Source organism: Cetorhinus maximus, chromosome 10 (genome assembly GCF_964194155.1).
Source record: "Cetorhinus maximus chromosome 10, sCetMax3.hap1.1, whole genome shotgun sequence".
NCBI lineage: Eukaryota > Metazoa > Chordata > Chondrichthyes > Lamniformes > Cetorhinidae > Cetorhinus > Cetorhinus maximus.
In genome coordinates this window covers 59,933,959-59,960,794 of record NC_135888.1, presented here as the reverse complement: position 1 = coordinate 59,960,794, position 26,836 = coordinate 59,933,959, and the positions used below count along the sequence as shown (strand labels likewise).

Genomic DNA, 26,836 nt, shown 5'->3' with positions numbered 1-26,836 from the left:
CCTGCAATGGCGCTGCAGGTAGAGAGTGGACTAATCAACGCTTCTCTGTCCTTTCAAGAGAAGACACCCCATTACAATACTGCGAGGTAGCGGACTGGCGGAGGGCCCCCGCTCCTCCTCATCCTCTCCCTGTATGGGCAGAAGGCCTTGGAGCTCGAGATGCGCCATGCACCTCAGTCAACCGGCTGCGGTGAGGCTGGGATGTCAGACTCCCGCATGTGCACCAAGCGATATATTGCGCGAGTGCGCAATGACGTTGGGGTGCTCGCCCGACGCCATTGCACGTCATTTTATGCACATTTGGGTCAAGCGCACACCCGCCCGACGAGCAGAAAATACTGGCCCCGAGTCTTCTTCACCCATCACCCTGCCATTTCTTCCTGGCAATAACTGGCTCCCTCTTACCCCGATGCCTCAAATTGAAAATCAACTTGCCTGCCAGAACTGTCTAAGCTCATGTTTAATAAATATATACTTGGGTGGTGTACAAGCTGCTTGACACCTGGGGATGCGTTCCCCAGGATGAACTGGTGCCTTCAAGCTGAAGATAGAAATATTCAGAGGAAAACAAATGATGCTCTGGAGAGCGAAGGCCTCAGTTTGTCAATGAACAGTTTAGGCAAATACTACAGCTTTCAGCTTTCAGCTCGTCAACAACAACAACAAATTGCATTTACATAGCATCTCTGCCATAGTTAATCAGCAGAGAATTATCAAACAAAATTTTTTTCTTTATTCATTCACGGGATGTGGGCTTCGCTGGTTAGGCCAGCATTTATTGCCCATCCCTAGTTGCCCCCGAGAAGGTGGTGGTGAGCTGCCTTCTTGAACCCCTGCAGGCCATGTGGTGTAGGTACACCCACAGCACTGTTAGGAAGGGAGTTCCAGGATTTTGACCCAGCGACAGTGAAGGAATGGTGATATATTTCCAAGTCAGGATGGTAACTGACTTGGAGGGGAGCCTCCAGGTGGTGGTGTTCCCATCTATCTCCTATCCTTGTGCTTCTAGATGACAGTGGTCATGAGTTTGGAAGGTGCTGTTGAAGGAGCCTTGGTAAATTTCTGCAGCGCATCTCGTAGAAGGTACACACTGCTGCTACTGTGCATCAGTGGTGGAGGGAGTGAATGTTTATGGATGGGGTGCCAATCAAACGGGCTGCTCTGTCCTGGACGGTGTCAAGCTTCTTGAGTGTTGTGAGAGCTGCATTCATCCAGGCAAGTGGGGAGTATTCCATCACACTCCTGACTTGTGCCTTGTGGAAGGTGGACAGGCTTTGTGGAGTCAGGAGATGAGTTACTCGTCACACGATTCCTAGCCTCTGACCTGCTCTTGCAGCCACATTGTTTATATGGCTAGTACAGTTCTGTTTCTGGTATGGTAACCCCCAGGATGTTGATAGTGGGGGATTCAGTGATGGTAATGCCATTGAACATCAAGGGGCAATGGTTGGATTCTCTTGTTGGAGATGGTCATTGCCTGACACTTGTGTGTCACGAATGTTATTTGGCACTTGTCAGCCCAAGCCTGGATATTGTCCAGGTCTTGCTGCATTTGGACATGGACTGCTTCAGTATCTGAGGAGTTGTGAATGGCGCTGAACATTGTGCAATCATCAGCGAACATCCCCACTTCTGACCTTATGGAAGGAAGGTCATTGATGAAGCAGCTGAAGATAGTTGTGCCGAGGACACTACCCTGAGGAACTCCTGCAGTGATGTCCTGGAGCTGAGATGACTGACCTCCAACAACCACAACCATCTTCCTTTGTGTAAGTCATGACTCCAACCAACAGAGTTTTCCCCCTAATTCACATTGAATCCAGTTTTGCTAGGGCTCCTGGACGCCACACTCAGTCAAATGCTGCCTTGATGTCAAGGGCGGTCACTCTCACCTCACCTCGGGAGTTCAGCTCTTTTGTCTAAGTTTGAACAAAGGCTGTGATGAGGTCAGGAGCTGAGTAGCCCTGGCAGAACCCAAACCGAGTGTCAGTGAGCAGGTTATTGCTAAACAAGTGCCGCTTGATAGCACTGTTGATGACCCTTTCCGTCACTTTACTGATGATGGAGTGTAGACTGATGGGTCGGTAATTGGCTGGGTTGGATATGTCCTGCTTTTTGTGTACAGGACATACCTGGGCAATTTTCCACATTGCCAGGTAGATGCAAGTGTTGTAGCTGTACTGGAAAAGCTTTGCTAGGGGCACGGCAAGTTCTGGAGCACAAGTCTTCAGTACTATTGCCGGAATATTGTCAGGACCCATAGCCTTTGCACTATCCAGTGCCTTCAGTTGTTTCTTGATACCAAGTAGAGTGACTCATATTGGCTGAAGTCTAGCATCTGTGATGCTGGGGACCTCCGGAGTAAGCCGAGATGGATCATCCATTCAGCACTTCTGGCTGAAGATTGTTGCGAATGCTTCAGCCTTATCTGTTGCACTGATGTGCTGGGCTCCTCAATCATTGAGGATGGGGATATTTGTGGAATTTCCTCCTCCAGTGAGTTGTTTAATTGTCCACCACCATTCACGGCTGGCAGGACTGCAGAGCTTAGATCTGATCTGTTGGTAATGGAATTGCTTAGCTCTGTCTATCACTTGCTACTTATGCTGTTTGGCATGCAAGTAGTCCTGTGATTTAGCTTCACCAAGTTGACACCTCATTGTTAGGTCTGCTTGGTGCTGTTCCTGGCATGTCCTCCTGCACTCTTCATTGAACCAGGGTTGATCCCCTGGCTTGATGGTAAAGGTAGCGTGGGGGACATGCTAGGCCATGTGGTTACAGATTGTGTTCAAATACAATTCTGCTGCTGCTGATGGCCCACAGTGCCTCATGGATGGCCAGTCTTGAGTAGCTAGATCTGTTCAAAATCTATCCCATTTAGCACAGTGGTAGTGGCACACAACGCGATGGAGGGTATCCTCAATGTGAAGTCGAGACTTCGTCTTCACAATGATTGTACAGTGGTCAGCCCCACTGATAGTGTTATGGACAGATGCATCTGCGGCAGGCAGGTTGGTGAGGATGAGGTCATGTGTGTTTTTCCCTCTTGTTGGTTCCCTCACCACCTGCCACAGACCCAGTCTTGCAGTTATGTCATTTAGGACTTGGCCAGCTCAGTCAGTAGTGGTGCTACTGAGCCACTCTTGGTGATGGACATTGAAGTCCCCCATCCAGAGTACATTCTGTGCCCTTGCCACCCTCAGTGCTTCCTCCAAGGGGTGTTCAACATGGAGGAGCACTGATTTAGCACTGGTTTGACATGGAGATATTAACACAGGAAACTTGGACAAAGAGGTAGCTTTTAAAGAGTGTCTTAAAGGAAGAGAGAGGCAGAGATGCAGCAACGTTTAGGGAGGGAATTCCTGAGCTCTGGGCCCAGGCAGCTGAAGGCACAGTCGGCAAATGTGGAGCAAAAGAAGTCAGGGTTGCTCAAGAAGCCAGAGATCTCCAACAGCGTAACAGTTGTTTTGGCATGGCTTGTCTAACTCTGACAGATTCCCCAGAAAAGGCTTTTGGGATATTTCCATTTTGCTGCAAACTATTTGATCACCAAAGTATTGTAGCGAAGTATTGGATTCTGTGCAGCGTGTTGCTTTCCTTCAGGTTGCTTACAGAGATAGCATCCCCACATTGACAATTGCACAATCAGATCATCCACTGGGTGAACAGCTTACTGTGAAAATGTAGCTCAGCTGAACCCTTAAGTTTGTATTTACAGAACCTAATGTTCTGCACTGCACTGAATTTTTATCCAAAATGAAAAACAATTAATGGTCTTTAGTCATATCTTTAAACAGCCACTTGGCTTCATGGATCTGGATGTAAAGGTCTTTAAAATGGCTGCCATTGTTCCTACATTACAACAATGACTACACTTCAAATGTAATTCATGTGCTTTGGGGCATTCAAAAGTCGAGAAATTTGCTATAGAAATTGTAGTCTTTCTTCTCTTCCTGGCTAAAACCATCAAAGTTGCTATTTAGTTCTAGTTTTATAAAGAAATAATTCTAAATAAAAATAGCAACTTTATTATCTGGAGTATTTTAACAAGAGCATTTCAATCTGCTCTCTATCAGTCGTACCTGTGGTTGAAAGAGCTTATAGCTGGTCTTCCAGCCACCGTAATCCTGCTTACTGGCAACACAAGCATCTTAATGGTTTCATCACATCCCCCTTCCTCACAACCTCCTCTGTCCATTGTTGCACACAATTTAGCTACCTCTAGATTTCTCATTGCAGAATGTTTGAGATCAGGATTTTGGGTATTTTTTATTGTTGAGATAATATAAATGGAAGTTGAAGCCTCATGGAGTAAGACATCAAGAATTTAGAGAAGGTTAAGGGGAACATGAGGGCAAATCAGGAAGTCGTGGCTAAGTTACATTATGATTTGTTTTCAAAAGCCAGTAGTTTCCCAGAATACAGGAACATGAGTCAGATATCTGATCTGTAAAAACCGCTTCAATGATTTGTTAACTCTAGCTTCTCTGTATTTTAAAATTGCAACTGCACACACTTTGATATCCTGAATGCTTTTATTTGCCAAGAAAGTATCAACTTTACATTTAAACATTTCAGTTGATTGTGCATCTCACAACCTTTTGTGGAACTTTCTTTTCTCCTGGATTTAATTCTAACTGGTTTAATTTAGATTCGAAAATAGTGTTGTTATGTTCTGGAGGCAGGGGTTTAATCTACACAGATCACTTCTCAAAAGTCTCTTTTGTAAACTTGCATGTAGAAATGTAATGGCAGAAATGCACCAATTCATCCCAAGCCCATCTTACAAAATGATATTTATTCAAACACAAACACAAAAAGCCACAAGAGTCAACCACTTAATCAGAACCCCATTCTGTGCCTTAAACATCAAATCTCTCCACCACTGGTGTACACTGGCTGCAGTACTATCCACAGGATGCACTGCAGGAACTCAACAAGGCTTTCTCGACAGCACCTCTCAAATCCGTGACCTCCACCATAAGGGCAGCAGGTGTATGAGAACACCATCACCTTGAGGATCAGCTTCGAAAACACACACTGTCCTGCCTTTACATTTTTACATGTGGGCTTGCTCACTTCCCAAAAGTAGCGATGCTATAATTCTAACCCGCAACATTAAGTATTTCTGTTCAGGTTAAAGCCCTGACTAACAAAAGCTATGGGTAAAGACTTTTTAAAAAAATCTCCTTTTATAGTTAACGTGAGGATACTTAGCTTTCTTACTGAGACAAATCTTTTTTGCAACATTAGACAAGCTCTTGCACCAGTAAAAATGCTCTCAACACTGCAAAGGTTGGCTGATGTTCAATTCTAAGGTCAACTTCTCAAACAAAAAAAATGTAACAATTGCCAAAGATTAAGGCCTTGAAAGTATGAGATCATTGCTGTAACCGCAGGATGATTCTGTTTAAAGCAATGTGCTCTGCCGGTCAATGAAACATGCTTTCAACTAAGCCACATTAAACATACTTCCTTGACATTCCCTTGGTGCATTTTCACACTGTTGCCAGGAACACATTTAGTACTGCCAAATTGGCCTTGAGATACATAGTTATATAGTGTATTTGTATTGAGGATGGAGCTTGAGATTTTTTTTTCATTGACAATCCTAGGCACAGGACCAAGGTCCATCATGCAAGACACCACCACCAAGGTTGAAAAGGAAAATATTGAGAACAAGTATTGCTTGAATGTTTTGGGAAATAAGATATTGGAGCCCCATGAGATACACAATTTGGTTGTCTGTAGCTGAGAAACACATTCTGCCAGAGATGCAAGGGAATTGGTCAGCCCATAAAACATTACATGGCAACACTGCAGCAATTGGCTTCCACATATAAATTTGGCACACTAACCAACAAACTAATTTGTGACCAACTTATTGAAAAAACTTCAGTTCCATGAATTAGGGAATGCCTACTCCTGGAGGATGACAGTATAGCCTTGGAAAAAAAATCACAACGTTGGCAGTCCAAATCGAATCTGCCATGGTTGATTTGAAAAGGTTACACAGATCATGTGCGAGGATTACGGACAAAGAGATCTCAACAGGCTCACCAACACTTGAGCTCAAGATACCTTCAAAAATGTGCCCAAATTCTGGAGGTGCCCACAGATTCACAATGCCATGTCCCGCTCAAGGAGAAAGTGTAACTCATGCTCAAAAAAGTCACTTCACAAAGGTGAGCAGGTCAAAGAAGAAGAAGACTTCACTAGGTCAATACATGAAGGAATCTATTCCTGAGAGTGAAATATAGCATGTTTATAGCATCACGGATGGTAAAGCACCAGGTCATTTGAAGGAATTGTTATGGACAGGAGGTGGGGGGTGGGGTCAATTCAAAGAGTAATGATTTTTCCTCTTACCACCTGTCCGTAAACAGGAGGTCTTTTAAATTGTTTTTTTTAATAAGTGGTGGACTATTTCCCAACCCCTTGGTTTTTGTGTGATCCAATTTCTTCAAATAACCGCACAACAAACTAGAGTTAGGATTAACTCCGAAGGTTAGTTTATTGCACACATTCAAAAAAATGTGAAAAGGAGTGTCCGCAACTACCCACTTCACATTCATACAGTCAAGGAAGGGATAGAGAAAGGGAGGTTATATCGTACAAGGACCACACAGAAAATGAATAATGGCTCATGTGAGTTCCAAAGTTCAGAATCAGAGTCCAGTGAGGAATTCTTTCATAGAGATTGGCTGGCTGAAGACTGCTGGTATAAGATTCGCTTTTCCAGTGGTGTTGATGTCCCAACTTGAAGTAGGCGTGCAGAGATTGAACCAGTTTTCTGGACGATAGTACAAAATCTTCCCAAAAGAGCTAGGTTAGATGCGGGCCAGTTGTTCAACCTGACCAGAGCTTGCCTCTGTGTGGTCCGCCAATTGGATGTTAAACAGCAGACTGGCTATTCAGCTCAGAAAGATAATACTAAACTGCTCAAAAGGCCAGGGTCTTGGGTCATGTGACCTTCCTTCTCCACAGTGACTGTAACAAAGGATATTTATCCAGTGTCCGGAATTTGGTTTTGTTTTCAGGACTGATAATGTCTCAGCCTTTATGGGTTGAAAGGGGTGCCATTTGTTTTGAGAGTCTGGCATTTGGGAAGCCATTGTCTCAACAGATCCACAGGCTCCACTAGCAAAGTTGGCTTATCAAATGTAAATGGCATTCCTGTAGCTCCCTTTGGAATTGGTGTTTACAGTCCCAGTGGTCTGTTAGAAGCTCCTTAGGCATAACAAGGTGTGGCATTTGCAAAACTGAGAAGAGAATTATTTTGTTCTGAAGATGGCTGGGGATAACTTCCAGACAGAGAGTCGACCATCTTAATTGTCTTTCTTCAGCAGAAAAGTCCAGTTTAAAAATAGGAAGTAGTGTTAACAATTAAGTTTTCAAATATATATAGGGTTGGGTTTTCTGTTCTGTGTCGGACGATCCCAACAGAATCCTCAGTCATGACTGTGGGCACCTCAGTGTTGTTCTTCATCGATGTGGGCACAAAAGTATCTATATTGAATGACAAATTCTTCCATTGTTATTTTTCACAACTTTCTCGCACTCCTGAGACAGACACTCTTCAAGCTTAAGATGACTCGATTATTCCAGTTTTGGGAACAATCGCCGTTTTAGTGCGCCACAGAAACATCACCCTAGACAGGTTCACATTCTACATCGCCAAAGGCTGAAGCCTTATGGGGCTAAACCTGTTCGATAAGCTTGGCTTCAAACTTGAAGAGCCAACCGGAGCACACATTAACATGATCGAAGACACAAACAATGCACAAATAGTATCCTTCCTTATTTACCAGGTTTGGGAAGATTAAGGGATATTGTCATGCTCCTCATATTGACACATCAGTTTGGTCAGTTTCACAAAATTCGAGATGGTTGCTGCTTGCAATCCATGCCATAGTGTCAAAGGAGCTGAAACAATTTGAAGCAGACAGTATCACACTGAGTGAATCAACTCATCCCCATTGATATCAAACCTAAAATAGGGAAACTAGACTATGGGCAGAATTTTACGTCCCACAGGTGAGCGCGCGCCTGACCTGATTGGGCATAAAATTGCACGTGATGACATCGGACGAGCGTCCCAACGTCATTGTGCACTTGTGCGATATTTCGGTCAGTGGGCTCGCATGAGAGTCAGCAGCAATTAAGAGCCCAATTAAGGCCATTAATTTATTAATTAAGACAGATTTCTCGCTGCCCAACCAACGTTATGGTTGGCGGGTGGGCGAATCGGCCAGGCGGCCTTTGCATTTTTGAGGAAACCTCATCCATGGGTGGGATGAGGCTTCCGACAGTAATTCTTTAAAAATGTTTTGACGTAATGTTTATTATGTATGTGTTCATGTGAGTGAGTCCTATGTGGGGACACTTTTTTCAGATTTCACAAATCTTTATTTTTGATTTTAAAATTCCTCAGCTCTCCGAGGCAGCTCTCTGCTTTGAGGGAGCTTTCATTGTGCACAATCCCACGCCTGCGCAGACTTCAGCGCTCGCCCTCCTCCTGCCCCCACCCCGTCAGCACTGAGCCTTTCAGCATGCGTTTCACATGGGCTGGCTGTTAATATGCCAGCCAGCGTGAAATCATGGTCGGGGGCCAATCGCAGGCGGCGGACTGTTTTCCGGCTGCTACCGGGCCCGCCCACCATGCCCACCCGATGACCCGCAAATCCTGCCCCATATGTCAACCTTAAGGCTGTCAGCAAAGCAATTATTCCTATGATCCAAAAACTATCGGCACCATTTCATAGCTCCACAGCCTTCATGAAGCTCGACATACAATGGGGCTGTCTTCAGATACCACTAGTGGAGCAAAGCTGATATCTTACAGCTTTCGTTAGACATGAAGGTGTGTTTCACTACCTCAGAATGTCCTATTCTCTAAGCTCAGCACCTAGTGCATTCCAGAAGATTGTTTCTTCAGTCTTGTCAGATGTTGAGGGGATGATCAGCCTTCTGGATGACATTGTTATCCAGGGAAGGGACAAAGCAGAACTCAGTCAGTGGTTACCAGTGGTGCTCACTCGACTTGCACAACACAATTTGATGCTCGAGGTCAAATGCACATTCTCAGCATCCCAGATTGACTTTCTAGGGCACAACCTAGAAAGTAGGGTAGAGCCCACACATGATAACATCAAAGCCGTTTATGTGCTTCTGACCCCGTCTAATGTGAAAGAGTTGGCATCATTCCTCGCTACTAGCAACTTTTATCACAAATTCATTCTTAAGTATGCAGAGATCTCAGAGCCTCTTTGAAAGCTACTGCACAGAGATGCAAAATGGAAATGGACAATCACACAGCAAACAGCATTTGACATGTTAAAGGTGAAGATAGCATCTCCACCAGTCCTTCTCCATTTCACCACACAGGCGGAAATGCATGTCGCAATAGACGTGCCAGGAAATGAGATAGGAGCTGTACTCTTGGTACATTGAAGGAAGCAAAAGGGCCAATAGAGAATGAAATAGAGGATGAACTGGTCCCGTACTACAGAATACGCAATTAATCCAAGTTATTCGATGACAATTGCATCGCACGTAGCATTCGAACAGTTATTTTGAAATTGCTATTGCATCACGTACAGCCTCATGCCCATGAAGGACATTGGGTGTGGTTAAGATGAAACAACAATCCCATGAAGCTGCATAGAAGAGTTCATTAGAAACTGCATAGCTTGTATGCTCAGTGAAAAATGTTAAACCGTGTCCCGTAACTCTGTCACCAACCCCATGGCCAACAAAACCATGGCAACAACTCCAAGTAGATATTTTTGGAGAAGTGCAAGAAGCCCCTAGCAATTGATGTTTTTTGCTCATTGTTGTCCAGCTGCGGAAACTTGAGCTCTGGGTTTTGGCACTTGAGCAGCAGCTGGAGTCACTGTGGTACATCTGTAATGCTGAGGGCTACGCGGATAGCAAGTGTAGGGAGGTGGTCAGACCGTAGGTTAAGACAGTACAGTAGCAGAGGGAAAGTGTGACTGCCAGACAGGCTAGGAGGACCAGGAAGGTAATGCAGGAGTCCTGTGTCTCACTCGCTAACCAGGTTTCCATTTTGGATACTGGTGAAGTTAATGGTTCTTCAGAGAAGTGAAGCCAGATCCAAGTCCGCAGCACCATGGGTGGCTCAACTGCACAGGAGGGGAGGAAGAAGAGTGGAAAGGTAATAGTGGTAGCGGATTCAATAGTTAGAGGAACAGACAGATGTTTCCGCAGCTGTAGATGTGGCTCCAGGATGATGTGTTGCCTCCCTGGTGCCAGGGTCAAGGACGTCAGTGAGCAGCTGAAGGACATTCTTAAGGGGGAGGGTGAACAGCCAGAGGTCATGGTCCACATTGGTACCAACAGTGTAGGTAGTGTCAGTGGACTAAGACCTCATACTGGATATTTTTATATATATCCTCATGGCTAATTTCTAAAATTTTAAATGTACGGTTGCTAAATTTGCTGATGACACAAAGATAGGTAGGAAAGTAAGTTTTTAAGAGGACATAAGGAGTCTGCAAAGGGACGTAAATAGGGCAGAAATTTGGCAAATGGAATTTAATGTGGGAAAATGTGAACTTATCCACTTCATAAGGAAGTATAGAAAATCAGCATATTTAAATGGAGAGAGCTTGCAGAACTCTGAGGTACAGAGGGATCTGGGAGTCCTGGTACATAAATCACAAAAGGTTGGTATGTAGTCACAGCTGGTGATTAAGAAGGCAAATGGAATGTTGTTTATTGCAAGGAGAATGGAAAATGAAAGTAGGAATGTTTTGCTACAGTTGCATAGGGTATTGGTGAAACAACATCTGGAGTACTGTGTACAGTTTTGATCTCCTTATTAGAGCAGTTAAGAGAAGGCTCATTCGCTTGATACCTGGGATGGTGGACTTGCCTTATGAGGAAAGGTTGAACAGGTTGGGCCTGTATCCATTGGAGTTTAGAAGAAAGAGAAGTGATCTTATTGAAACATATAAGATCCTGAGGGCACTTGACAGGGTAGGTGCTGAAAGGATGTTTTCCTTCGTGGGAGAGACTAGAACTAGGGAACACAGTTTAAAAATAAGAGGTCGCCCATTTAAGACGGAGATAAGGAGAATTTTTTTCTCTCAGATGGTTGTAAGTCTTTGGAACGCTCCTCCCCAGAGATGCAGGGTCAATGAATATTTTTAAGGCAGAGTTAGATAACAAGGGAGTCAAAGGGTATCGAGGTTAGACAGAAATGTGGAATTGAGGCTACAATCAGATAAGCCATGATCCTATTAAATGGTGGAGCAGGCTCGAATGGGGCAAATGGCCTACAAGTGCTCCTAATATGTATGTTTTTATGTTCGTATGTAACTACCTCGTGTGCTAGCAAATTCTTACCATTCTCTTTTGTGACTATCTTACATTTATTACATTTCCTCACTAGCGTTTTGCTAGCCAGAGGAAGTAACCTTTTCTGCCTCCTCACAACCCTATTGAATACAGAAGATCTCTATCAGAACACCCACGAACCTTTGCAGCCAATTTCTCAAACCTGTCATCATATTTGTCACCCCTCACCTTCAATAGCACCCTAGGAAGTAAACCCTGACAAAAAAGTCTGGAGTGGAGCCCAAAGGCAGACTGATGTCTAAATATATCATCTTTCTGGCAACTACTGCAACCAAGCCAGTACCCAATGTACTGCTTTGAATTCTTTTGGACTCAACTGGGGAGGTCGAGAGGGACTTTGATATTGTGCAGCCCAGGGTCTCCATAAATTTTGCCTAGGCTTGTGCCCTGGAGAGGGCACTCCAGTATCGTTGCAGAGCATTAGCACAATACAGGAGACAGCAGTTACAAATGATAAGCCCAACTTGATTGGCATAGAGAGCAGGGGCTATGGACTGTTGCTGGCGGTGGGAGGGGTCATTGTGTCTCACTGCTCAGCCGCCGCCCACCTCAAGTCAGGCAGATCCCAGTGAGTAAAGTGCTGACCCACCTTGGTCCATCTGCTTCAATGGAGCTTAGAGTGTCTGCTCAATAAGTGGACAGGATCCATTGCACCAGGCAAAAAACAGACGGAAAGAAGATACCAACTCTTTGATTGGCAAGCTGGAAGGTCAGGACCATGTGCATGGGTTGACAAACAATTTGCAGACGGTCAATAATATGCACAAGACAGCTCTGATTGACATGGAACTAGACAGCTGAACATTGACACAGCCTCCGCACAAGAGACCAGGCTCGCTGAGAGCAGATCACTGAAAGAAAAACATTACATCTTCATCTGGCAGGGGAAGAGTTCAGAGGAAACGCGTGAGCAAGGTGTAAGCTTTGCTGTAAGGAACTTAGTATTCTTGATGATAGAAGACCCCAGCCCCACAAATGGTTCAGAATGTGGTCTCTCTATCCACCTCTCAACTTAAACAGGGCCACTTAACCTCATGAGTACTGATGCTTCAACAGTGTGCTCCACTGCAGAGATGAAAGGCAGTTCTATGAGGAGCTTGACACTGCTATCAGCAGAATCCCTGAGTCAGAACATCTTTACCTGCTGGGGGATTTCAACACAAGAGTGGCCGTGGACCAGGAGACATGGCCCTCCCACCTCAGACATCATAGCCTGGGAAAGATAAATGAGAATGGACAGAGACTGCTTAAGCTTTTTTGCTACCACGAGCTTTGTGTAATTAGCGCCTTCTTCCAGAACAAATTGTGCCACAAGGTGTCCTGAAGCCATCCAGGATGAGGCCACTGACACCAACTGGTTCTGACCATCATCAGATGTGACTCTCTGAACAGCATTCTCAACATGCACAGCTATCACAGTGCTGAATGTGACTTAGGCTCAGATCACTCGCTGGTTTGTCCAGGGGTTAGGACACAAGCCTTGAAGAATTTTCATTCAAAGCAAAAATGTCATTCTCATATCAATGTCAGCCATACTGCCTACCCAGGCAAAGCACTGTATATCCAGCCACTGCATTGGAACAGGAAGTTGGTGCCACTGATGTCATCGATTTTGCTGCCTGTTGTTGCTGTCTCCACTCGCCACCCCCTCACTGCACCCCCTCTGCTTGCCCCCCATTCCCTCACAATCGAGGCAGCGAGTGAGGCAGTGAGGGCTCAAGGGTTGGTAGCATGGCAGCGAGAGGGTCGACAAGAGGGGCACGTGAGGTGGCAAGTGAGGCAGTGAAGGGTTGGGAGTGGGGCAGTAATGAGCAGGCATCCAAAACATTGTTCTTCAATGCAGACCGCTACCTGCACATTTGCCCGTGTTACCCTTGTCACACTGCAGGTCCTTGATGAATGCATCTGTCCCGAATCTCAATGTGGTTTCAGCACTGGAAGATCCACAATGGACATAATCTTCTCAGTCCAGCAGCTGCAAGAGAAATGTCGTGAACAAAGGAAACCACTATATATTGCCTTCATCGCTCTCACCAAGGCATCTGATCATGTGAGCAGAGGCGGTCTATTTAAGCTGCTGGAGAAAACCGGTTGCCCACCTAAGCTACTCAATGTGATCTCCTCTTTCCGTGACCACATGATGGGTAAGGTCAGTTATGACTGGACAACACCAGAATACTGAGATCCGCAGTAGGGTCAAGCAGGATTGTGTTCTAGCACAGTCGCTCTTTGGCATATTCTTCTCTTTGCTGCTGTCATATGTCTTCAGATCATCACAGAGGGTGTCTACTTACACACAAGAACTGACAGAAAGTTGTTTAGCCTAGCTCACCTGAGATCCTAAACAAAGGTGCACCAAATCCTCAGCAGAGAGTTGCTCCATGCTGATGATTCCGCACTAGCATTCCACCTTCAGCAACAAATGGACAGTCTCTCTCAAACCTGTAAAGCGTTTGGTTTGACCATCAGCATCAGGAAGACAAATGTCATGGTCCAGGATGTTGCCATTTCACCACCTATCAGTACTGATAATGTGACGCTGGAGGTTGTTGATACCTTCACATAGCTAGGCTCCACAATCACCAGCAATCTGTCACTTGATGCTGAAATCAACACAGGCGTCACAAAAGCTGCAGGTGCTATGTCCAAACTGAGTAAGAGTCTGTGGAACAAGAGCAACCTGACCGAGAACACCAAACTGTGAGTCTACCAAACATGTGCCCTCAGCGCACTCCTCTAAAGTGATGAGACTTGGACAACATATGTAAGACAGGAGAAAAGGCTGAACAGTTTCCACCTTCACCGTCTCAGACGTATCCTCGGCATCTCTTGGCAGAACAAGGTCACCAACTCAGAGGTCCTGGAGCGTGCTAATACCATCAGCATACACTCGTGGTTAAGCCAACAACATCTGCGCTAGCTCGGCCATGTTCACTGGATGGATGATGACCGTATACCCAAAGGCTTTTTGTATGGAGAAATGGCCACTGGGGCACGACCTCCTGGGTGTCCACACCTCTGCCACAAGAACACCTGCAAGCGAGATATGAAGTTGGCGGAGACAGTCAGTGACACCCAGGATCTTTGAAGGCTGACTGTTTGGAAGGGCATTGGAAGTAGTAAGCAGAAACGAAAAGCTCAGCTGGCCAAGAAGAGGGCCCAGAGGAAACAGAGCAAATGCAGCAGAGACTGCCATGCCAGAGTAGGGCTCGAGTCACACCAGACGATGTTTAACACAGAGTTAACCAATTGGGCACAAACCATCATCTAATGAGATGGGAGGCTGCCACTGGTATATACATTCTACCTGTACAATAAGTCTTTATTTTAAGTGCCCTGTTTTAAGCTGATTCACTATAAGGTGGTGCTTGGTTTCGGTCCCATTTTCTTGTTCTAAATCCCGATCTCCGGTACAGCGTCTTCTCGTGACATGGCGATTCACGCATCATCATATCCTATTGGATTGGCGCCATTGGTTAGTGTGGTTCTGCACTGTATTGTATTTGAGGCAACATTGATTTTTTTAATAAAAAAACCGAGGCATCCAAAACCATAGTTTATTAAAGTTTGGAGTTTTGCTGGGAGTGAGTCTTTTAAATCACTTTTAAACATGAGCGTGAAATGCCCGGTAAGTGGTGGTAGTGTGCCGGCTGCTGCCAAAGAAAGCAAAAAAATACATCAATCTAACAGTGAAATTGGATGTTTTAGAACGTCTTGGGGCAGGAGAGAGAGCAGTCGACATTGTGAGAGTGCTTGGGCTACCCCCTATGTTGCAACAGCCAGGTCTACCACCAAGCCAACATGCCCAGCATCAAGGCTCTAAATCACTCAAAGCCACCTCCACTTGAGTGATGTCCTCAAAGCATTCCTGAAGAGGTAAAACATCTCCCCAACCCATCGAGATGGGGTGGAAGCAAGTCATCCCCGCACCTGAGGGACTGTCTAAGAGAGACAGGAGACGTTATTTGATTTGAATTTTTACAGGATTTCTTTTATATTTAGTGATTTATTTTATTTATTTCAACTAAGAATGCACAGTGCTACATACGTATGGTACAGTATTTCAACTTGCACATTGTCTTTTTTCCGGGTGAGAAATGCCTAACGGAACCCAACTCCAGCTTTATCAATGATTCCAATGGGAAGCCATGATTCACATAAAGCTAATTCAATCGAAGTAGCAATTTTCAGAAACGCAACCACCACTTATAGTGAGGACCTACTGTACCCTGCATTGTACATTGTCATTCATAATTTTCCGCATTTTATACTGTACCCACATTCTATACTGCTTTGTGTCTGTATTGTACTTCACTCTCTATACTTCACCTATACTCTGTAATGCAAACTATATTGCATATCACAGTGCTGTTAGGAACTCCCTTCCTAACAGCACTGTGGGTGTACCTACACCACATGGACTGCAGTGGTTCAAGAAGGCAGTTCACCACCACCTTCTCAAGAGAAACTAGGGATGGGCAATAAATGCTGGCCCAGCCAGCGAAGCCCACGTCCCATGAATGAATAAAATGAAAACACAAATGTACTCACTCATTTTTCTGGATCTCTAGAATATGATCTCTTCCTTCAGCTGTGACTTGGATCTCTGCCCAGGCTGGGTGCTGAGTGTACAGGGAGGGTGGGTGGGTGGGGGAGAAAAAGAAAAAGAGAAAAACGTCATCAGTTGTACCTTATTCAGATGTTGTTGTCATCACTTCTTAAAGATTTTCTTGCTCTGGTGCTTCTCAGCATCGACCAGGCCAAGAGTTCCTCAGTTGTACCGCCCGCTAATTATCAATATGCATACAGGATGAAGTGACGGCAATGTGTCAGGGGGACGGATGCAAGAGATCCTTACAAGATCATTTTGGGGACAATAGACAAATGCAACAGCTATCCGACAACACTAATTCAGACAGTAGCTGAGGGAAGTGCTCTTTGAACAGGACTGTTACATCCACACCTGAAACGCTTTGGGTTTCAAGCGTACCTGACGCAATGCGAACAGGTCTCAAAAAACACTCCTCTATTTCAGGCTGTGTAGACAATTCAGATAAAACCAGGTGCACTGCATGGTGGGACAATCCATCCACTCTGACACTTGTCAATAAGAAGAAAAAAAGAACTTTTGCATTCATATGGTGCATTTCACAACCTCAGGCATTTCACAGCACTTCACAGGTCACTTTTGTAAGGTGGGCTTATGTACAGCCAATATGTGCAAATCAAGGTCTCACAAACAGCAAATAGATAAATGATCAAGTAATCTGTTTTCTCAGTGCATATTGAGGGATAATTATTGACCAGGGCTCTGGGGAGAACACTGCTGCTCATTGTTCAATAGTACGGGATCTTTTATGTCCACCTAAGAGGGCAGACAGAACCTCAATTGAACATCTCAGCCAAAGGATAGTGTCAGCTTAGGTAATGTGCTCAACTCTCTTGAATCCACAACCCTCTAGCTTAGAGGTCAGAATGCTACCATTAATGAAAGAGCAACCGAATCAAAAAGTCTAATGCAATATTCCCGGTGGTTTGGTTAGTAAGTATGCAGCCCGGTATGTGACCGCATAGATCAAGAAGGCCCTGAGTGTGACTCCTGGCTTGTGCTGTCTGCTAGGTCAATCAGTAGATGTGCTGCTAATGGCCAGGCCTCTTATGTATGACTATTACCCTGTAACTGCTGTTGGAAAGTCTGTGTGGATGTTGCGTGAGGTGCAGCAGCTGATTAACAAAATGCAACTGGTTAGAGTTAATATGCTGTACCTGATTACAAGGTTAGCATTCACTAACTAGTAATCAGGCTCACACACTGTGACCGATTATCTTAGTAATGCAATGAAGCTGGCTATCTGGTTATGCTATACCTGGCTTAAGGTTATCCAGTTTCACCTGGTTGTCAGGTCAATGCACTATGACTAGAACACATGATTGACAACAATGTGCTGGTTATCTCAGCTGCAGTGCCCCCATAATCAAATACTCTTGCTGATGCTTGAACATGAAGAATGGCCACTGTGGAGTGGTAAATACCTCTGACCTTGGGAGAGGGTGACAATTGTGATTCCGGCTTCACCAGGACATCCACAAATAGAGACTTATCAGTAGCAGTTGAGGCTCAGTTGGTAGAATCTCACTTCTGAGATAGAAGTTCATGGGTTCTAATCCCACTCCAGAGAGCTGAACATCTAATCCAGGGTGACACTTAGTGCAGTACTCCTTCAGTACTGCACCACAACATATGCCACTTTCAAATGAGATATTAAACCAGGACCTCGCCTGCCCTCTCGGTGGATATAACAGATCCCCAAGTTCTATTTTGAAGAAGAGCAAAGGACTTCCACATCATGACCTGGCCAATACTTATCCCTCAAGCATAATCACTAAAACAAATCATCTGGTTATTATCACATTATGGGGTCTTGCTGTGCACAAATTGGCTGGCACGTTTCTTACATTTCACCAGTGATTCCATTTCAAATAGTACTTCATTGGCTATAAAGCACTTTGGGACATCCTGAGGCTGTGAAAGGTGCTATATAAATGCAAGTTCTTTCTTTTTTAATTTCCTTTTGATTTTTCTCCTCCCTAAAGCACAGACACTAAGATTCAATAGTACTCCAACTATTTATGCCCTATTTGAGATATGCTAAGTCAGCATGGAGTAGGGAGGGAGCCTCGGCCCTTCCTGGGTTGTGTGTCAGTGTCACAGAGCAGTGCAGTTTTACTCAACCAGGCAGCAAGACAGCTCCACATGGTGGGCTGAATAATCAGCCAAGGCCACAATTCAGTCTGAAAGACCAAGTTTAAAAGCAGAATCCTGCTTTCTTCAGGAAGTAATACATGTTGTTTTACAGCATAGAGTCATTATCTTGTCTTTAATAGAAATTACAAGAAAGAAAAATATGAAAATGTTTGAAGGTTGCTCAGGATTGAGGAAGCACACTTGGTGTTGGAAATTTGGAGTACAAGCCCGGAAAACATTTGGACCCTGTAAAAACATGATGCAGGATCCTGGGCAGGATGGAGAAACTGAGTGGGTTGGAACATGAGTCTTGGCTTGCTGCCCCAGGCCCACCCCTTCCTTCAGTATGTAACCTTTGCCCTGATGGTCCATCCGCCTTGTCCTTCATTCAGAGTTTCCTATAGGGTCATCACAACACAGGAACGGTTTTCTACATTAATTTACTGTGTGCAAGTTAATAAGTTGGAATACTGTGTCTAGCTAGTTATCAAGTCAATACACTAGCTGATTTACAAAATACACCTGGTCAGCCATATAACACCTGGTTACTAGGTCAGCATTCATTGACTGGTTACTAGGTTAGCACATGGTAACTGATTATGATAGTAATAACTGACTTTCTGATTATCAAGCTTCATGGGGTGATCAGGTCAACACGCTACCTACTTAATGACCTGATTAAGATAATGTGTTGGTTATCCAGTTAGTTTGCTGTACCTGGTTATCAGATGGAAAGTGCTCCAATGGTCCTGAGGTAAGCCACCGGGGTACCATCATTTCATACTTTTTGATGTGATTGTACATTCGAGATTCTTGATTCAACTTGCTACTTCTCCCTGGAAAGAGGAAAAAACAACTCAGTCAATTCACAGATAATAGACTGAGGTTGGAATGGTTAGCAATCATAGGTTTTCTCTCCAGTCCTATTTTTTACCCTGAATTATTCTCTCCTAAAGACAGTGACTTTATATTGGACTTAATTGTATCAGTTGCAACCAACCTTTTCTACCCTAACTAAGTAACTTGGACTGAATGCCGGCAGGCTACTCAGCTTTAGGAAAAGGACCTCTCCTTCAAAATCTCCTTGTGTGCCCACACACATATGGGCATAATTTACACCCATGCCCAGCCCACCTCCACATTTCCCTCGCACTGATATCAATGAAAAGGTAAAATTGGATGGATTGTGTATATAGGACAGCTAATTCATTTCTATCCAAAAGTAAAATTATCCCCACAAACACACACTGCTCAAACGGAGGCTGCTAGATATTGGTTAGGAAGTTTTGGCCAGTTATCTTTTGTCTCCCAAGCTCAAGCGACACCGAGATCAATTATAGCCGCTCTGCCCCCACCTGCCCCTCCCCCACCCCGACACTATCCCTGACTGATGAAGCCAGTTTTACATTGTGAACCATGTCTGTGTTGTAAACTGTCTCAGTTCAGATATCAACATGTTTAACCTGGGATATGTCCCTAGTGAAAGGAATTGAATGTGGTAGTGGTGTATTGAAGTCCCAAAAGCTACACTCAGAGCCATGTTCCAAATCTCCCCACCTTTCTTGATGCTTTTAAGAGGAAACTAGATAAGTCAACAAGGGAACCTCTCCCATCTCAACACTATCCTTGGCTGAACTCAGCACATGGCTGGGAATGAATTTGAGGCCTCCTGTATGGCTCAGTGTCAACGGATCAATGCCAGTGTTTACGCTCCACATTAGCCTCCCCACACCCTATCAACATAACCTACTATTCCTTTTGCCCCCATTTAGATATCTGGCTTCCACCTGAAAGCATCAAGAAAGGCGGAGAGATTTGGAAGAGAACTCGAGTGCTGCTTTTGGGACTTCGTTACAACACTCCTCCTCCTTCAGGTACCATCCTCTACAAGGGCGTTGGCAACCATGGACTTCCTTTGGATTGGTCCATGATTATGCTTGGCAAAGTACTGTAGTGGTTTGCATTGCTTTCTGCTATATGGCTGTCCAGGAAACTCTCCTACTCTTACCACCTACCATCGGGCATATTGGAAGGATTTACAAGCTGATAATCAACCTGTTTGGCCAGATTATGAACACACCTTCCATAGCCATCAAGTCCTGAAGTGGGATTTGAACATAGAGCTTCTGGCCCAGAGGTAGGCCCACTGAGCCACAAGGCCTCCTCAATACGGCAGTACTAGGATCAATTCCTTTCAGTGGGGATGTATCCCGAGTTAAGCATGTTGATATCTGAGCTGAAACCATTTATCACATGGACACCGTTCACAATATAAAACTAGTTTCATCATTGCATCTGTCCATGTCCCAGATGCCACAGCAGTATAGACACACATGGGTATTCTCTGAATTGAGGACCTACCGATATGAATATTTTATATTCAAGAATTGAGGGGGCAAGTAAAATAAATGGACTGGAGGAGGATGCTTCCATTAGTACGAGAGACGAGGACCCGAGGGCACAGCCTCAGAGTAAAGGGAAGACCTTTTAGAACAGAGATGAGAAGAAACTTCTTTAGCCAGAGAGTGGTGAATCTATGGAATTCATTGCCACAGAAGGCTGTGGAGGCCAGGTCATTGAGTGTATTTAAGACCAAGATAGATAGGTTCTTGATTGGTAAGGGGATCAAAGGTTACGGGGAGAAGGCGGGAGAATGGGGTTGAGAAACTTATCAGCCATGATTGAATGGCGGAGCAGACTTGATGGGCCAAATGGCCTAATTTCTGCTCCTATATCTTATGGTCTAATGCTGAGCAGCATTTCAGCAGAGAATAAGTAGAAGGTCTTTAAAGGAATAATGCTGAGCATGTAGACTAAATATATAATTAAGAATTACAAGTTCAGAATGAACAAAACGTGACTCCAAATGGATTATCAAACAAATTAAAATTAAAATATAAAGAAAGGTGATACCTAACTAATTCTGCAAGAAGAAAAGTGATGATGTTCACTGGGATAAACATAAGGGTTTGAAGAAATAAAAGCTTGATCAAAAGGCTTTGACTTAAGAAAAAGCCATTTCCACAGAGGCAAACACAGCAGTAAAAAATGCTTTCAGAACTTCATTAGTTAGAGGAGAGTCAGTGAAGAGGTGCGATCCACAAAATATGCAAATAGACCTCGTGTGAGCACAAAATCGTAAATATTCTGAATGATTACTTCCTCCAGGTATTCAAAAGGGAAGATATGATGAACAGGAACATCCCAGACCCAAATATAATCGGTGACTTCAATAGAAATGGGCTGGCTGACCTAGAGCGGCTAAAAAGGCTTAAAATAGATAAATCTGTAGGCGTATTTGTTCCAAGGTGTCGCATCACCAGGGGAAATGATGATCATTTTGATGGTTGCTGGGGACAAGTAGATTGGAAACAGGCTATTCAAAGAAAGGATGAAGAAACAAACCCAGTCAACTACAGACTTAGTAGTCTTAATTCCATTTCACGTAAAGTAATGGAGTTGAGTATCAGGAGAAAATTTGGGAATTATCCAGGCAATAATAACTTAGAAAACAGCTGGCAGCATCAGGAGGTAAAGATCCCACCGAGTCAGTCTTCTTCGAGGAAGTGATGACTCAAGTGGACATGGGAAAAAATAGGACTTCCCAATGAGGTATATTTCTGCATGCAAAGCTGTTAGTTCAACACAATGCTGTGACGATTCAGGGTAAACCCTTAGAAAGAAATAAGTTGAAAGGCAGAAGTGGATGTACTTAGTAGAGGAAGTTTTTCAGAATTGTCGGGGATAAGGAGGAAGGGGAACGCGGTTGAGGATGAACACTGAGTGCAGTAATCTGGGTTGATGTTGAGACCACTACAATTTGACATTTACATCAGTGTCTTGGATTCAAAAACTGAATGCAAAATGGTCAAACTTCCAGATGTTACCAAACTAGGGAAAAAAAGATTTCCATTTCTCTAGTGCCTTTGATGACCTCGGGATGCCCAAAGTGCTTTACTGCCAATGATGTACTTTTGAAATGCAGTCACTGTTGTGTTGTAGGAAAGGCAGCAGCTAATTTGCACACAGCAAATCTCCCACAAGCAACAGTGTGTTACTGGCCAGGTTATCTGTGCCTGTGATGTTGGTTGAGGGTAAATTTTAGAGAGAAAGAAAGAACTCCATTGCTCTTCTTCGAAAGAGCACCATGGGATCTTTTTGGAGATGCCGTACAATCAGAGAGGCCATTCAGAAATTACAGAATGAGTTCAGAGGATGGCTACAGCACAGCAGCAGGCCATTCAGCCCTTGTATCTATGCTGGTTCTCTGCAAGAGCAACTCACTTAGTCCCACTCCACCGACTTTTCCTTGTAGCTCTGAATTTTTTTCTCCTCAAATAATGATCCAATTCTCTTTCGAAGACCTTGATTGGGTCTGCCTCCACCACACTCAGGCAGTGCAGTCCAGTTGGACAAGATATGAAAACTGGGAATAGAAAGCGAGAAGGTTGAGAGGTGATACAAGTACTATTTTTAGGATTCTAAAGGGACTGGATAATATAGACCTTGACAAGCTACTTCACCTTGTCAGGAACAGTGGAAGCAGAGGGCACAGTGTGTGCTTGAAGCGGAGTAAATTCAAAACTAACCTGCGGAAACAGTGGGCAGGATTTTCCCACAGGCTTCGGGGCCCCGATGTCGGGATGAAATGGGGGCCCTGAGCCTGCACTCGCTGGAAGCAGGGCCAACTTGGTGATTTTCCCCAGAGACCACCTCCCACTTGGCTGCCTCCAGATTCACCATCCAGTTGAGAACGGCGGGCGGGACTTAAAGCCCACTGGCCCAATTGGACAGCTGAGGCACGAGTGGTAATTTGAAAATTTAAAGCCAGAGGGGCCAAGCCGGCCAACTGACTGACCCCACCAGGGATTTCCTAATTGTCCTTACCTGGCCACAGCGCCCCCTTTGGACCATGGATCCTGCAGCCCTTACTAGCCCCTTGGGCTGCCGCAGGGAGGCTGCCTCCTCACATGGAGGGAGGCTGCCTCCTCACATGGAGGGAGGCTGTGCTATCCCCGGTAAAATGTCCCTGGTCATCTGCAGGTCACTCTCACCATGGGATCCGGGCCAGAGCTGGAGGGCTGAGGGACCCCGCTGGAGGCAGCGGCCAGAGGGACCCCTGGGCCCATAATGAGGCCCTGGCTGTTCAGCGGAGGCTTTGCTAAACCAATTGCCTTCAGCGATCTCTTCCTTCGAGGCTTCAAGTGGGCATTTGCAGTGTTTGTTGTGGCTTTGGGTGCTGAATATTCACTTGTTTCACTAGAGAATGAAAACTGAAGGAGCATGGAAATTCTGTGGAACTCTCAGCATCTCCCCACTTTGGATGGGCTGTAACTGCTGTATGAGATGAGAAGCAAACTCCTGTATAGAATAAAATAATCTATCGAATCAGTTAAAAAAATTTTAAAAACCAATAAGGGCTTTAAATATGCAAATCGACTGCCTCCTTAGAGCAGACGGCCAACCCACACCTGAGCCCACCACTTGGAAACATCCGGCATCTCAACGCAGTTCTCGCTACTTTACCGCTACCCCCCCACTCATGCCCCCCGTCATCCCCCACCACTCCCACACCAGCCCCCCATCCCCCAACCTCCTCCACCTCCACTGAATGAACCTTGGTCTTTTTTTCCTGTCTAACGATTCCTATGTTTCTACCCAAGTAGGCAGAACAATGGCAGGAGAAACTTAATGCAGACAAGTGTAAAGCACTGCACATAAGGAGGAAAAATAAGGCAGTACATGAGTTTCATGAATGTTAAAATAGCTCAGGATGATTTTGAAAAAAAGACCAGGGGCTGGATTTTCAGCTCAGCGTGTGGGCCGTGCCCGACATGCACGAGCGTGAAATAACGCGCGATGACGTTGGGTGGGTGTCTGATGTCATCACGCACTTGCGCGATGTTTCGGGCAGCAGGCACACATGGGAGTTGGCAGTGTGCCCGCTGACAATTCAGAAGGCTGTTAAGCCCATTAATAAATTAATTAAACTGAATTTTTCCCTGCCTGTCCAACCTTACGGTTGATGGCAGGCGAAAAGGCCAAGCGGGCTTTTGAATTTTTGAGGAAACCTCATCCATGAGCGGGATGAGATTTCCAATGTTAATTAAAAATAAAATAAAAAATTTTAAATATCATTTTTAACATGTCCCTACTCATGTGAGAGTCACATGAGGGGACATGTTTACCTTAATTTTAAATTCTTTATTTTGAATCTTAGAAACCTTTAGCTCCCTGAGGCAGCTCTCTGCCTTCAGGGAGCTTTCACTGCGCGTGTGCCCCCACCTGCGCTGACTTCCGCGCTTGCCCTCCTCCCCCCACCCAGGCAGTGCTGAGCGTTTCAGCATGCGATTCACCCCAGTTGGCCATTAATAGGCCAGCCAGTGTGAAATCGCAGTCGGGGCCCGATCGCAGGCAGCGGTCAGTTTTGCTGCCGCTCCTGGACCCACCTGCCTGACGAGGTAAAAATCCTGCCCTCGGTGTAATGTAGACAAAACCCTGGAATCACTTAAAAAATATATAGGTGGGGATGCTGGGGGGTTGTTGCAAGGGTTTTCTGAGTGGATGAACCAAGATGGGCTGAATGGCCTTCCTTATACAACACATTTATATTAACTAAATGGTTTCATTTTTATATAGAAGTAGCTTGAGGAGAGATAGTGATCAGTCAATGTTACCCAAATAATCTCTTCGGTCAAACTTGGCATTTCCTCTTTTAGATGCTACGCAACCTGCCCTGCATTTCAGAAAAATACAAAACTACAGATTATTGTTGGCAGTAGGAACAGATGGAAACTTAATTCATTGATATAATATTCCCCGGTGTGCTATTCATCAGAGGTGTTAACTCATTAAATAAATGGGTTTTAACACATCCAGCAAAAGAGAGGACAAAGGTTAATTAATTCATTAACTAATTAATTAATCTTTGTCACCTATTACCAGCAACACTAATTTCTAACCTATGTCATTCTTTTGAAGCAACAAAGAGTTTCATTTTCTTGTACAAGAAATAAAAATCATTTAATACGGCTGAGAGTTGGAAAAAAGCACAAATCCATGAAAACATAGGAGCAGGAGCTTTTTGTAGTCTCTTAAGCCTGTTCCATTATCTGATTAGATCATAGCTGATCTGTACCTCAACTCCATTTATCCATCTTTGATCCATATCCCTTGATACATTTACCTAAAAAAATCTATCGATCTTGAAAGCTTCAAGTCATCCAGCAACCATAGGCTTTTGGGACAAGGAGTTCCAGATTTCTGCTATCCTCTGCATCCACTTCCTGATTCCCTTCTTAAAATGGTTCAACTGTAATTTTAATAGTATGCCCCCTTGTTCTAAATTCCCCATTAGAGGAAATTACTCTTCTATATCTACCCTATTGAATCCCTCAATCATTTAAAACAACTTGATTAAATCAAACCTCAATCTTTTAAACTTAAAGGAATATAAATCAAATTTATACAATGCGCTATCATAATTTAATCCTCTAAGTGCAGGAACAGACATTCACGAGTTGAATCTTGTGCTCTCAGGCAAACCTGTCCAGACCATTTAAGCATCAACCACATCATATGGGATTGGAGACATGTATAAACCAGAACAGTTTCATTTTTACACAGAAGTAGCTTGAGGACAGATAATGATCAGTCAATGTTACCCAAATAATCTCTTAGGTCAAACTTGGCATTTCCTGTTTTAGATGCTACACATCAGATAGAATGGCCATGGATGCTCACTAACGCCTTTATACATATACCCAGAAATACTGAGCTAAATTTCACCACTTGGTATATTGAGATTTGAACTCATGACCTTTGGGTTGTTAGCTGTTTCATTCTATTATATTGATCTATTACAGCAGCACCAATTGCTGATGTTAACGATCCAAAGACATGAGCTCATACTCTCACCAGGGCAGCTGGGGAACTTTAATTCAATTAATTAAATACATCCTGAAAAAAAAGCTAGTATCTGTGATGGTGAACATGAAATGACGAATTGTCATACAAATGGATCTGGTTCACTAATGGGCTGGTGAATAAAATGTCTGACTCTAGATCAGAACGTTCTGTGTTCGAATTACAAAACACTCATGGAGTCTCATTGAGATCCTGAATTTTGCCTAAGGCCACACTAGTCTGAAAATGCCAAATCTTGTCTGATCTCAGAAGTTAAGCAGATGCAGGCCTGGTTAGTACTTGAGTGGGAGACTGCCTGGGAATACCAGGTGCAATAGGCTTTTTCTTTCCACCGACACCGCCATCATGGAGGGTTCACGGACTCAGACCGTCAAATTGGCCCGGGTTACTAAAGTTCTTGAAAGGATGGGATCCCAGGGACAGTGTATTCAAGTCCGTGTGGAATTTATGGATGACAGCAACCGATCCATCATTCGGAATGTGAAAGGACCAGTCCGCGAGGGAGATGTGCTCACACTTTTGGAATCTGAGCGTGAAGCAAGAAGATTACAATAACTGATCGTCAAAACTGATGCCAGCTGAAGCCGCTAACAAAATAATTGGTTATGGACATTTTCACAAAGAGGTTTTTTTTGACAAAGTGTGACAATAAACATTATAAGTAAAAAAAAAAATCTTAGGAAGGAAATTTGCCCTCCTTCTCCTCCTTCCCCTGCTGCATGTGACTCCAGATCCACCGCACCTGTGATCGACTGTGAGCTGCCCTCTGAAATGGCTTAGCAA

At 44.4% G+C, this 26,836-nt stretch overlaps 1 protein-coding gene and 2 pseudogenes across 1 annotated transcript in view; 2 read left to right on the top strand and 1 right to left on the bottom strand.

The window, feature by feature from the left end:
* adam19b (ADAM metallopeptidase domain 19b) overlaps window positions 1-26,836 on the bottom strand; it is a 154,298-nt gene that overhangs the window by 113,310 nt on the left and 14,152 nt on the right. The window contains exons 2-3 of the mRNA XM_078550528.1: window positions 18,845-18,963; window positions 15,934-16,004 (exon numbers count right to left, since the gene is read on the bottom strand). Coding sequence (XP_078406654.1) covers window positions 15,934-16,004; window positions 18,845-18,963 — 190 coding nt within the window. The remainder of the gene's footprint in view (window positions 1-15,933; window positions 16,005-18,844; window positions 18,964-26,836) is intronic.
* LOC144686155 (5S ribosomal RNA) lies at window positions 26,255-26,373 on the top strand (annotated as a pseudogene).
* On the top strand, window positions 26,385-26,663 carry LOC144685235 (small ribosomal subunit protein eS28 pseudogene; annotated as a pseudogene).